The sequence below is a fragment of the Neolamprologus multifasciatus genome, chromosome 16, assembly GCF_963576455.1.
Source record: "Neolamprologus multifasciatus chromosome 16, fNeoMul1.2, whole genome shotgun sequence".
NCBI lineage: Eukaryota > Metazoa > Chordata > Actinopteri > Cichliformes > Cichlidae > Neolamprologus > Neolamprologus multifasciatus.
The window spans coordinates 21,588,384-21,602,267 of record NC_140454.1 but is presented as its reverse complement, the minus strand read 5'-3'; the positions used below and the strand labels follow the sequence as shown (position 1 = coordinate 21,602,267).

The following is a 13,884-nucleotide window of genomic DNA, read 5'->3' as shown; positions in this document are numbered from 1 at the left end:
TAGAAATGAAAACATTTAGTATAGATGAAGAAAAACAGAAGTCTCTCGGGTTGAGTAATTCTGAACTCTTGTCTTTCAGTTTCACTTTGTTTTGCTTAGTGTAAACACACACACACACACACACACACACACACACACACACACACACACACACACACACACACACACACACACACACACACACACACAGTGTATTGCTGATGCTCATTTCAGCCCTTTAAAAACCTTACTATTCATTTCTGAACAGAGATCACCCCATAATGGAAAGCTTGTGTGCCTAAATGTAACTCCATGAAGTACAGAAACATTACACACACTGATGTCAGTTGCTTTTTTTTAATGTAATAACAAGTTCTTTAAACTGATGTGACTTTAGCTGTATGGTTAATGAAATGAAACAGCTTTGTGCTCCAAAATAAGAGGAAATAAACTGTATAATATAAAAATTAACCTTTATTGCGCATAATTACATAAATAAAATATTTAAAAAGTATTTTCTTCAGCTTCTTTAGATTGTGGTATGATCTTTTGCTGTCACTCAAAAAGCTCAGTCACAGCAGCATCACACTGAAACAGTGCACACAGTGAAATATACTTTGACCTAATAAAATATCATTTATTTGCCTTTCTTTGGTATGTTTTTGGTATGATACTTGAGTATGTTTTTACTTTCTGCTTTCACACCACTGAACAGACTGAGGAGGACTAGAAGCTTTCCTAGCTGACATGTATAAATGCAGCCTTTTCCATTTACTGCTGCTTTATACAATACTTTTATTCCTCTACATTGCGCCATCCATTATCAGAGAGGCCTCAGTTTCTATAGATGTTAGGCACCATGTGTGATGTGGTGGTTAGTAATACTTGGGCACCACAGGGGACGGTCCAGTCTCCATTCATGTTCACTTTGTACACCTCAGATTTTCAGTGCAACAGTGAATCATGCCACCTGCAGAAGCTCTCTGATGTCACTATAGTGAATGGGCGGGTTAAGGGTGAGCAGGAGTCGGAGTATAGGGAGCTGTCGGGGAATTTTGTGGAGTGGTTGGGTAAAAATCACCTCCTTCTTAATGTCAGCAATACAAAAAGAGCTGGTGGTTGACTACTGGAGGAAAAAACTGCGACTAGGTGCATCATGCAGGTGGGGTCTCTTCTGTTAATCTTCATATAGTTTCACACTGAGGAGAGAAAGATATTCAGTTAAATAGCAAACCTCTTGTACGTTTGCAGAGACATCAGGCAGTGCAGGTTTGAGTGGATAACTCATGGCCGTCTTACCTGGTTTCTCATTCAGTGTTTTCAGTTCTATTTCTGTTTCTTTTTCTTCATTCTTAGTAAAAAACAAAAAAACAAAAAGAAGAAGACATAATTACTTTGATAAATCAGGTGTTGCCATCTGTTACAGTCCACACTCCTGTGATATTCAAACATACCTTCCTCAAGTTGATTAGGTGTACAATTATTTTTTCGCCTTTGCAAAAAGAAAAACAATTTAAAAATTAGTGTGAAAATATTATTTTCTATCTAAATTCTGATAACAATTTTATTGTTCTGTTGTTCCCACCTTGTTTTAGACATCCAGTCTTCTTTCTACAGAGGCACAAAGCTATAAGTATCACGATTAATAAAATCAATAACAGGCAGCCAGTGATGATCCAAGAAAGAACCACATTCTCATCTTGTTCTTCACACTGAGCATCAGTTGTAGCATTTCCTGGTCTTATCAGCTTAAGGTTTAGTGACTCACATCTGGAAGGACAGAGAGACACTTTACAGAAAAATGTACAGATGTGCCACAATCACTGGTGCTGGAGGAAATCAGACGTGTCTGTGTCTGCTTTGAAGCTTCACTTACGGTCTGTGTGGCCGGCAAAACTTTAAAGTTCCATCTGAAAATGTCCCAAAGCTGCACACAGAGCACTCATTGTCTCTGAAGGCTGTTCCTGCATCAACACGAATATGCACCATTTTCAGCATATAGATCATGAAGGATCAGTGAGTGACTCTGACATCAGAGTAATTATATGTGTCTAATGATAAGCAGTTTAAAATACATCTAAAAACATTTCCTTGTTTCAGTTTCTAAATTTGATCTTTCTGAGTTCATTCATGTGGTGGAGTGATGGAGAGCAGCTTTACTACAAAGTAATAACACCATATTGAGAAACCACAGCAAGTATACAACAGAAACATTATTCCATCCAGTTTATTTACACGTAAGCACAAGAATACAACCTGCTTGGCTGATGTATTCTCCTGGGTTACAGCGTTTGTGTTTTTGTGCTTCCACACAGTGAACACCTTCACAGTAGAATCCATCCCGTGGTTCACAAATTGTATCTGATGTTGTTGTGCATGCCCTCTTTTTCTTCACATCTGAACCTGTGAGCACGTAGAGAGGATGCATGTTAGACGGATGCTAGGGATTGGGAAAGAACGAGGCAGAGAGGTCACTGCTGTGGTGATATTATGATGTGATTCATCAAAAGTGACTTTTGGTGTTTTTCCTGCTTAAAATTAGACACTATAACAGTAATCAACATTTAATCAATTATTTTAAAATTACTGATATATTAAAAGTTTGTAATAATTGTCAGATTGAACAATTGAACATTTTAATTCAGAAAAAAATATTTATAGAAAACATCAATGAAATTGATGCTTCCTTTTACTTTGATGAAAATCTAAAGCACGGTATATTATCATATGATTGTTGGGCTTTTCTCTGTATCTATGAAGCGCCTTGAGGCGACATTTGTTGTGATTTGGCGCTATATAAATAAAATTGAATTGAATTGAATTAAGCAACATCATATCGTAGAGGGTAAGAATGTCAAATCAAAGCAATAGGACCCTTATACCAATCTTTACTGAATTTCCCGGAGGAACCTAAAGAGCATGAGGAAATTAAATAAAATGTTCTGTCTGTCTGTCTATCTAACACTTTTAATTCTTATACGGCAGTAACAGCTTCACTAGTTTCATAAATAAGAAATATGAATAAAAACCTACTTAGGTCACAGATTGTGCAGTGAGTGCATTGTTTGAGTCCACTGGGCTTTTCCATGTGGGTTCCATCCTCGCAGGGCACACAGGAAGTGTTTGCAGTCCTTGTGCAATCTGTCTTGACTCGATTTCCTGTTATAATAGAAAAAAAGCAGACTATTTTCAATACATGTCGCTGTTACTCATCTAAACTGTGAAACATTTAGAGTTATAAAGGTGTGAAGTTGAACTTTCACATATAGAGAGACAGTAAAGAGCAGGACTCCATGTTTAATAACCAAAGTAAAATCAGCCTCTAACATTCAGCTGGATCTTACCTGCAGGACACTTTGAACAGCACAGGCCTTGTACTTGATACATTGTTGAAGGACATGAGTGAGTGAGGACAATGAAGACTCTCATCATGATTATCTGAAACAAAGAAGAAGAACAAAGAATACATTTAAAAGTAGAACCGCGCTTCAAACTGAGAATGGCTCAACTGAGAGCAGCAGGAGGTGGAAAAGAAGAAAGATATGAAATGAAATGTGCAACAACCTGAAAATGAGAGCTGAGGATTGAAGAAGGAAGATAGTGATGACAGCATCAATTTAAATGAAAAATAGACAGTACAGGAGGAAATTATAGCATGTAATTCACACAGTGATGCAGATGTGAGTCAGAAGATGTTGAGGGGTTACAAAATAGTTACATAGAAGGAAAAAAAAATAGTTTTATTTTTTTTAAAAGCTTCTTGCAAGTTTGTATGATAAATATTTTACCAGCAACACTGCAGCTGTCAAAGAATTTCCTCCTGAAGTCATTTTATACGGCAGAATGAAGACTTTCCTGAACTGAAGACCGTCTCACTGAGATTTGCAAGGGGATGAGCTGTATGATCTAAAACAGCAGGAGAACATCTGAAAAAAAATATGTAAGTGAGCAGCAGGAAACCAGGTTCATGCGGATAAAAAGTTAAATGTTTATGATTCCAGGTAAAAAAATGATTGTTTTTTTGTTCTTTGTGTGATATTTTTTTTTAATTGTTTTTTTTTATAATGAAAGAAAAAATATTTAAAGGAATAACCTGGTGGTTTGCATTACAGTGCTTAACAAATATATTAGAACAGAGATATTTTAGAAATCTGTCAAAAAAAACAGTGTAAAACTAAAACTTATATTCTTTATTATCAAACAAATAACAAACGAAATTCGTGATTTTACACCCACATTTGAGCTGACACGCTTTACTTCACTGATATTATTCATAAATATTATCCAACCACTAAAACCAGCTATTCTGTAAGTAAACAACTATAATTTGGATTCTAACCTAAAAAAAAATACTACTTTTTTTTTTTTGGTAAAACTGTATATTTGAAAATTCTTGGAAAACAACAATATGTGGATTTCAGCATTAAAATGTGACTTTTGCTTAAAGAGCTTGTACATATTGATGTAGTAACTATAAGAGAAAATTAAAATAATTATCATTAGTGTTAATTTAGGGCAGATGTGGCACAAATGTTATAGCATAAAGCACACGAGGAAATAAAATATAATGTTAACATTTTTTTAAATGAAGATCAAAGCTAGAAAATATGTATTTCCCTCACAAGCTTCATGCTATTGTAAAGATATAACAACATTTAAAATGAACTTTTTCTTGAGGAAGTCAAAATGTAGTTAATTCATTATCAGTTCAGAATTTAAAGTTAGAGTTTGTTAAACGTGTCCTCTGGAACATGGCACTGGTGTTTGTTTTGTATATATGCAGAGTTCATATAGAAATTATAGATGGCTGCCGTGCCTTCGAATTATGCTACATATCAGCCTAAGTCCCAAACACCAAAAAATTTCACACTGTACCACTCCAAGGAAAAATGTGTGACAATTTTTTCACTGAATTATCAATAAAGATCATTAAAACAGTAAAAACTGTCATATATTATTCTGATTTTATCTGGATTGTTAAATAATATCGAGTTTGTGGAGACAAATGATCAAACGTGAGGGCAGCTTTGGGCCTTGCCTGCTTTGAAGCTGCTTCAGCTTTTGTCTAACTTTCATTTCCTCATCAACAACGATTATCAAACCTAATAACTGTAACAATTGTAACTTCAAAGTTTTTTGAGTAACCGGCTGGATTTAGATACAAGTAAGTATTGTTTCTTGTTACAAACTGCTGCTTCATTTACTTCTCTACAAAGCTCTTTTCCTTACTAATGTCTGCAGTTGCATTAGCAACAATTTAATTTTACACCTTCTGTATCAGATCCTATAAACAAACATCGTGCAGAACTGATTTAAGACTCTTACCCTCAGCGGTATAAGATGAAGTCTTTAGGTTTCCATCGCAGTAAATCTTTGCAGTTCGTGAAAATTAAACGATTAAAACGAAAAGCAGCTTCTCTGTGAAAGTGAAGGTAAAGAAAAAATGTGACAGAGCATGAAGGGGAAGTCCGTGTGAACTATGGAAGTGAAGGTACTGCCTACCACAGCACGGTTTCTCTGTGAGCTTTCTCTCTGTTTTAGATTATCTGTGTTACTAAGGCCACAGGTGGCTGTTGAGTTATGTGAGTGTTTTGAGTTATGATTCAGAGTGGACGACTTAAAACCTGACTAAAGTCTCTTTAGAGCTCTTTAGGGCAACAGAGTAAATACAGAACACAGAGCTTTCAATCCAAACTAGCATCTTTCCCGTACAAGTTTTGGGACTCTTTAAGAGATGAAAACATTTAGTGTAGATGAAGAAACACTGAGGTCTTCTGAGAGGACAAAAGAGCTGGCAAGATTCTGGGGAAATTCCATTATCTTTTCTTTCGGTTTCACTTTGTGCTCAGTTTAAACACAGCACAACGCACAATGAACTTAATGATCATTAACTTTTTGCAGCAAGACAGTGTATGCAAACACTTTGTGGCTGCGATACGCTGTTTGACACAACACAGCCACAAAGTTGTCTCCTGAATGCAAAAATCCTCTCTTTCTCTCTTAAGCACATACAGGGGACAATAGTTGCTCATTGTAGGAATCATACAGATTTTAGGTACAGACAGCACACCTTTTACAGTGAGCAAAGTGCATTTGTGTGTCTAATAGTGTGTGTCTAAAACACAGAAGCAACAGACTCACTGATTTCAGCTGTCTTTTATATAATAACAAGTCCATTAAACAGCTGTGACCTCAGCTGGATGGTTACAGAAATGCAATAAACTGGGGATGGTAATGGGGTTGCCTAGCAGTAGCAGCACTCTTTGTGCTGGTTTGGTGGGTTGCGTCTCCATCCCCATCCCCCTCACCCTTCAAGTGGGTTCATGTAGCAGGGTCTACCAGGCATTAGACCTCGACGCCATCAGCAGTAAGATGTGGGAAACCTTTCCCACTGGACAGCGAATTATTTGCTAAGGCAGCTATCCAGCCATCAGGTTGAGCCTTCAGGTCTTTGGAAAGTGCTGATCCCAGTGCTGCACTCTTAGCACACCATTAATGAAAATGTTTGCACCAACCTCTCTTCATAGCCCAAGAAAAACATTCCAGAAAAAAAGACCAAACCAAAGCTGACAATGAACGGCTGATCCAAACAATACAATTCCACAAATAGTCCACATTAACGCTCCTTAACGGCAATTTAAACTCCAGTCTTTAAAGTTTAAACTCACAAGTAAATATCCTCCAGGCACAGACCTCATCGTCTAAGTGGCACCATGCTTTTGGCCACTCCATGTGATCCAAAAATTACAGAATTAAAAAAAATAAATTCTAAATACTGCCAGAATCAAACAATTAAATTCACACAGAGGCACAGCTCGGCACCTGAGCTGCTGCTGTGACCAAACTAGCATCTCTAAATTTTTAAATCTTCAGTAAATAAAAAAAAATAATAGAAGCTTGAAAAAACCTACACTGCAACTTGGCACACATGTGCTGGGGACACACGCACACATTCAACCATATGCGTGCACTCTCACAAACTTTACTACTACTATAGGTAGCTCTGAGACCTTAGCTCTGTATTCAATACCATGCCTGATATCCTAATCAGCTTGCTACGAGACTTTGGCCTCCTCATCTTCAACTGCACCTGGATCAAAGACTTCCTCACTGACCGCCCACAGAGAGTCAAAATAGGGTCCCTCACCTCTCTTCCTCCATTACACTAAACGCTGGTACACCTCAAGACTGTGTGCTGATTCCAGTCCTCTACTCCATCTGTGCTTACAGCTGCATACTAGTCCACCCATCCAACACCATAATTAAATTTGTTGACTGTTGTTGCGTTCATCACAGGAGGAGATGAGTCAGCATACAGGGATGAATGCTCAGTGAATAATCAGACGCTGAAGACCACAAAGATAAATGAATTGGTACGTGACACCGAGCCGACCCCTCGGTGCATAAATGGTTTAGATATTCAAGTTCCTCTGTTTTATGTTGCTGTTTTAGTAGTAACTCAGTTCAAAACACTTAAATCTTACCTGCACTGGTTACTGTCCAGTTACCTTGTGGTATAGTGTCCTGCACTTGTATTCTACAAAACTGCACTGGGCTACTTATTAGCTAAATGCTAAGATTTTGGATGTACCCAACTTTGGATGTACTATTTTAGGATGACTATCTTTTCAGACAGCCATGGCTTGCTTTACAACATGCATTAAACCCCCAAACCAAGACGTGAGACCACTTCTGATAACAATGAGCTTAACAGCTGACACTGCAGCAATAGACCCATTCTAAAGATGGGTGTAACACACACAGACACGTACAGAGATTTCTTGATATATTAAAGAGTATCACTCCCACTAAAATTGAATATTTGTTAAAATGCTCACTGAAGGCTCAAACTGTAAGTCTTGAATCTGGCACCGGAGCTTCTGCTGAGTTTAGGTCTCATTGTTATGAGACATAAATCTTTCATTATCTCTTGAAGGACATTTCTCCTGTCGTACACTGTGGGTAGATTATTACAGATGACCTGCCTGCTTTTTCATGCTTCCCTGATTTTATTCATAATATAATGAATGAAGGGCAGGAACATGTCTTTTCTGTAGTTGCTGTGAGGAGGTCACTCAGTGGGTCCTGATGATTGAAACTCTATGCTTCATTTAACTTAAGTATGTAAATGCAAGTGTAGATGTGCTATGGCAAAAATGTTATGAGAGACACTTACAGACCCTGGAGTGTATAACCGCACTGTGCTTGACCAAGGACTCCCACCATTAAGATTAATCAGTTACAACTCCATACTGGGAGGCTGGAGCTGATATGGAAAAAGAGCTGGTTACTGACACTATCCATCGGACTGGAGCCCAGCTACCATAGCTACACCTTGAACAGATCACCAGCCTGTCACAGGGCTAACACATAGAGACAGGACACCATTCGCACTCACGTTCACACCTATGTGCAGTTTAGAATTACCAGTTAACTTAACCCTACTAAATGCATGTCTTTATGTAAGAATATTTTATATAAGAACACTTTATAAGATATTATACACATTGTTATACGATCCAAATTGGTTCCTTCATCATATACATGACCTTGGGTGATGCTACTCAAATTGGAAGGTCTTGGATATCTATTGTGGCTAAAAAGGCTAACTCCTTTGTGTAAGAACAAAACTAAAAGAAGATCTTGACATGGCATGAAAAAGGCTCACTGAATTTTTCTGAGAAGGCTCTCATCTTTCCCAGTTCATCTATCACCAAGCAGCACTGTTACAAATGGGAAAACTGGGAATACTGCACTTTGAGACCAGACATTTAGAGGCATGATGTGTCCTAGTTTTGGAAATGTCTTTTAATCAGGTCGCACACTGTAGTCTGACACTGCGACTACAAGCGGGGATGCTTCAGTGGACGGCTATCGACGTTCAAAGACAGCAAGCTCAGGAAATCTCTCATCAGGGACTCAATTAGAGAAGTGCAGGGATACTAGCATTGACCCACCGTGCAGAAGTGCTGCTGCTGTTTTTAAAGCAGCTGTGTGTGTTTGTGTGAGGGTGGGGGTGCATTTCCAAAGGGATGCTGAGTGAGCAAGTGAGCGATTAAGAGAGAGGCAGGCAATCTGAGAGTCTTTCTCCTGGGCAACATTTTTTTTAAACCACTGCTGCATCTACATGAATGTTTATAGAAGAACAGCTGAGCATTATGAGAAGGGAAACGGGCATTAGAGACTAAACACAGACTAAGAAATTAAGCATTACAGCCAAATGAAATATATTGTGTACCTATGAACACTGCACTGTTTTTCCACTAAATTTTATGTTTACTTAATTAATATCAATAAATACCAGTCAGTATGGCTTTATTGTGCTATTTCAGAAAAAAAAAGAAGATATTTTGCATTTTCAATTCATGACATAATCAGGCTTTGTGATCCATCCACTGGTGTGGTATTTTGAAATACTAAATAAAGTAATAATGTGAAATATTGCTCTGCTACACATATTATATCCTGTTAGATGGTGATCACAATCTCATTGGTCGTGACCTTGGAGATCTGGTCCTGCTGGTTGACTCACAGATTAGGAGGGTGTGGTTGTAGCCTTCCCATCACCACCCTGCTAACATCAGCAATGTGACCAATGCTATGGCATGCAGATATATTCACATATTTTCATGGTTTCATGGTTTTCTGAGGATGTAACAGCGCACGATCATCCTTGAAGCTAAACACAATGACACCATTTGTGGGATTTATCAGCATGGCCAGAGTATATATCCTACAGTTAAAATATATGTAGATATGTAGACATAGGAAAGACGGCCTGTTCAAACAAAGTTCAAACAAAGGTGATTTAATGACATGGTTATTGGTGCTGGCTGGTGTTGGCTGCTCTGAGTATTTCAGAAACTCCTGATCTATTGGAATATTTCCACACAACCATCTCTAGGGTTTACAGGGAATGGTTCAAAAAAAGAGAAAATATCCAGTGAGCAGCAGTTCTCTGAGTGAAAATGCCGTGTTAATGCCAGAGGTCGAGGAGAATGGCCAGATTGTTTCAAGCTGATAGGAAGGAAACAGTAAATCAAACTTTTTAGAACCAAAGCATAGAAGACTTTAAAAACGTTACCTGGTCCGATAAGGTTTATTTCTGCTGGTACGGTCAGAATTTGTCATAAAACAACATAAAAGCATGAATCCATCCTGCCTTGTATCTGTTCAGACCGGTGGTGTAATGGTGTAGGAGATGTTTTCTTGGCAGCTTTGGACCCCTTAGCACAGGTGCTACAGCCTACCAGAGTATTGTTGCTGACCAAGAGCACCAGACAAATCTGTCAATATAGGCCATTTGGCGTGTATGCCACAAAGAATTAAGACAGTTATGAAAACGAAAGGGCTTCATCCCAGTACCAGCAAGGTGCACCTAATGTCTGGTGAGTGTAAATTTCCATCTTACCTGTGTACCTCTCCCTGTTAGCTGCATTTCCAAAGACTTCTTTTAAATGTCCTCCTTGACCATCAAATCATTTTCAGAAAGTTAAAACCTTGGAAACACTTTCATTGAAGGACATGATTAAAATGATTTTTCTTTTAACTTTAAAGACAACAGTGGTTTTTGGTGTGGATATTATGTGTGCTGTATATGTGCTTTTTAACTTCATTTAAGCTTCAAGTTATCAAACTTCTTGTGGTTAAGTGTTGAGCTTGAATAAATTATGCCTTTAATATTTTAAAAATCCCAGCAATGCCATTCAGAGACTGCAAAGTCTACTATATTAAAGCTATGGATATGTCATTTAACTCTTAAAGTCTAGTGAGATTACATATAAGGAGAAAGCAGTTGTTCTGTGGAAGGGATTACATCCTGAGTCATCAGCACTAGTGAGTTCAGAAACTGTGTAGCGTGATCACAACACGTGTTACAGCCGACAGCGCTGATTGCGTCACACACGTCAATGCTGAAGGTACAAATCTCTGCCCATAAATCATATTTTGCCACTTTGGTAAAAACATCACACTGGATGTTCTCTAAAAGGCTCTACAAGTCGTCAGAAGCAGTCTGCCCATTAGCCGCCGAGCATGTCACTGCTAATCTTTCCTATTGCAAGATGATGATTTCTGACAAGTAAAGTACAGAATGGCTTTCATCTTTTCAATTGGTTCCACTCTTGTAAAAGTCTATTTAAACATAATGGAAGATTGAAGATAAAGCAATAATCTTTTTATAGCAATAAACTTTAACTATGTTTTTTAACATAGTTAAAGTGCATTGCCCTGGAGTAGTATTTCTGACATTTCACAGTAACTGTCCTCGGTGTGACTCTCAGCTCTTGGTTTCCTGTTTGGAGTTTCTTCCTTTGTCTGTGTGCAAGTGTGCTCTGAACTATAACTATAAATTGACTATATGTCTGAGATTTTTTTCTGAAAATCTCTCAGCGAATGCCTTATCAGCCTCCACCAGCTTCTAAATCTGAACACGAATAAGCCGACGAAGGACAGATGTAAAGCGTATCATTGCATTGAAAAACAAGAAGAATGCGACTAGAAGTGTGAAAGCTGCTCTCCTGCAATTTGTTGCTGACCGCTGCTACTTCTAGGGCTTCCCAATAATACCCATCATTTCATCTCACCTGACAAAAAGAAAAACCCAGCTATTCAAAATGCTTCTTTTCATTTTCAGGATCAGAAGAAGTTGCAATGAATGCAGGGCTTTCTTCCCGAGTGATTCAGACTTCAGACAACTGGCATGAATAGCACATTAGCTGTATGCAATTTATTCAGTTTCAAAAGGTTCATAGAACGCCGAACCTTTGCAAGTGCACCAGAATATGTTTTTAAACACCTACAGTCTGCAAAAATAGTTCTGGGTCAGTGTTCTGGAAATGAACATAATCACCAACCAGAAGAACGGCAGCCCTGCTGATATTTCGCACCTTCAAGTCTCCTCAAATAGCACAAGTACTGGGGGCTTTCAAATTGGATTGAAAATCTGATAGATGCAGCATAATTGAGTTTTTCATGATTTCAGCAGTTCCGCCTTAATTTCAGTTTGGACTAATTTGTAGCATACAAATAGCGAAATGCAATTATGTGTACTGGGAAAGCAGTGTGCAGGGTATACAGGGACTATCGAAACCCGAGAACCATAATGGAAAAGGGGCTTGAAGCAACCTCACAAGTGTTTTGCATGTTTATGGAGATGCACTTAAGAGCAGAGATATTTATACTGAAAACAATCCATTAAAAGTAAGTGAGATGACCCAGAAGCAAATATATGAAATGAATTTAAATATGCAGCACCATTTTATATCTAAAGAATATTTTTTTAAAATCCTATGCATCTGGTTGTTTTTTTTCCCCTTGTGTCATATCAAAGCTAGGTCTGTGCATCTGTGAATTCAAAGAGACAAGGTGTGAAGAGAACAGAGACGAGCAGAATCACGGTGAACTCTCTGCAACCTCCCAGCTCCTTGCAAGTGGTTTCTATACAGCCGCTCCCACCCATTGATATCAACGCTTCACGGCTTAAATAATTCAGCAGAAAATCATGACGCTACCTGATTCTCTGCAGATACTGTACTCCTGTATTTAATTATGAGGAGGGGATGGTGAAACAGCAGATCCAGCACAGTGGAGGTTATTTGATAAAATACGAAAGGCTAAAGAGGAAGCAGAAAGTTGAGTTTGTGAAGATGCAAATATCAAAGCAAACAGGGATATACAGTATATTGATATGGCAGGTTTAAATTATGGCACTGATTGCCTGCAAAGACTTGCAAGAACAGAAAACAGCTTGACATTAAGCACCAGCATCATTTAAATATCTTTTCTATCTGATGCTCTTTAAAGCTAATGGCGTGATTTAATGTAAATCATGTTGGAAAATGCTCAAAGGCACCAGAGGCAGAGCTCCTGAGAAATGCTTCACACTATGATCTGCTTTCAGGTTTTGCTTCTAATGGATAAAATTAGCATCCATTTTTTAAAAATTGTTGTTTTCATCCAAATCAGAAATTGTGCAATAAAGCACAGCGTCTTCACTGTGTAGTATCTTGTGGTCTTGTGTCTTTCCTTGTGGGGGGGAAAAAATGTTCCCTTCCCAACCTCCATCACCCCCTGCTATGAAGATGTTTTTAACAGTGTTTCTCCCCTCCTACAACATGATTTAGCATTGCCCCCTGAGATAAAAACTGATCTTTCATGGACATGAAACAAGACCTGGAAAGAAATATCAAAGAGCACACCAGAATCCGAGAGCCGGGAGACGGAGGAAATTACCGGCTTTGTGAGCCGAATGTGAGCCTGAATGTGGGCCTAATGGACTGTAAGTGACACCACTGCTTTGTAGCAGAAACACGTTCCTGTGAATACAGACACTGGCTGAAGCAATTAAACAAACTAGCTGGTGACTTCCTTTAAAAGAGATTTCTTCTATTGCTCAGCCACATGCCCCCATTTTATGCATCCTGGCAAACTATGCTGCAAAAAATACCCTTCCTGCAATCAACAAAAATCACATTGAAAGTGACAGACAAAATGCCCATCAAAGACATTACTAAGAAAAAAGCTGTTTTTGTTTTCTTAAAAAAAGCCCCAAAATCCATCAAGCCTTCTTTGATGTAGTGGCGGAAAAACCCTGAAAAATGTTTACAAATGGTTTTAGGCAACTTGTTTACTGCACTACATCTTGCCTGTGATTTACATCAGGTCACACAGCGATGTGCACATCACACCTACTGTAATATTACTGTAATATTCTCTCTGATCACACAACATGGACGAAGAAGTCTAAATTCAACGCTAGCATCTCTCTGTAGTGTTATAATCATGACGGCTTATGACATAAGTAGGTTAGACCTGCATATGAGATTTAGAAATGTGATTCCCTCACTTTTATGACTGTAGCAGATCACACAGAATACATATGATATTCTTAAAACACTGACTAAG

General features: G+C 38.2%; 1 protein-coding gene across 1 annotated transcript; it reads right to left on the bottom strand.

Moving 5' to 3' along the window:
- Positions 1-119: 119 nt before the first annotated feature.
- Positions 120-11,079, bottom strand: LOC146500800 (tumor necrosis factor receptor superfamily member 5-like). Its single transcript, XM_085136480.1, has 10 exons — positions 5,305-11,079; positions 3,768-3,905; positions 3,324-3,417; positions 3,013-3,138; positions 2,236-2,382; positions 1,856-1,943; positions 1,565-1,749; positions 1,434-1,471; positions 1,279-1,330; positions 120-1,178 (listed from the first exon to the last, which is right to left on the bottom strand). The coding sequence occupies exons 2-10, from the start codon at positions 3,807-3,809 to the stop codon at positions 1,174-1,176; spliced, it is 777 nt and encodes a 258-aa protein (XP_084992606.1). The 5' UTR covers positions 3,810-3,905; positions 5,305-11,079; the 3' UTR covers positions 120-1,173.
- Between the last annotated feature and the right edge of the window lie 2,805 nt (positions 11,080-13,884).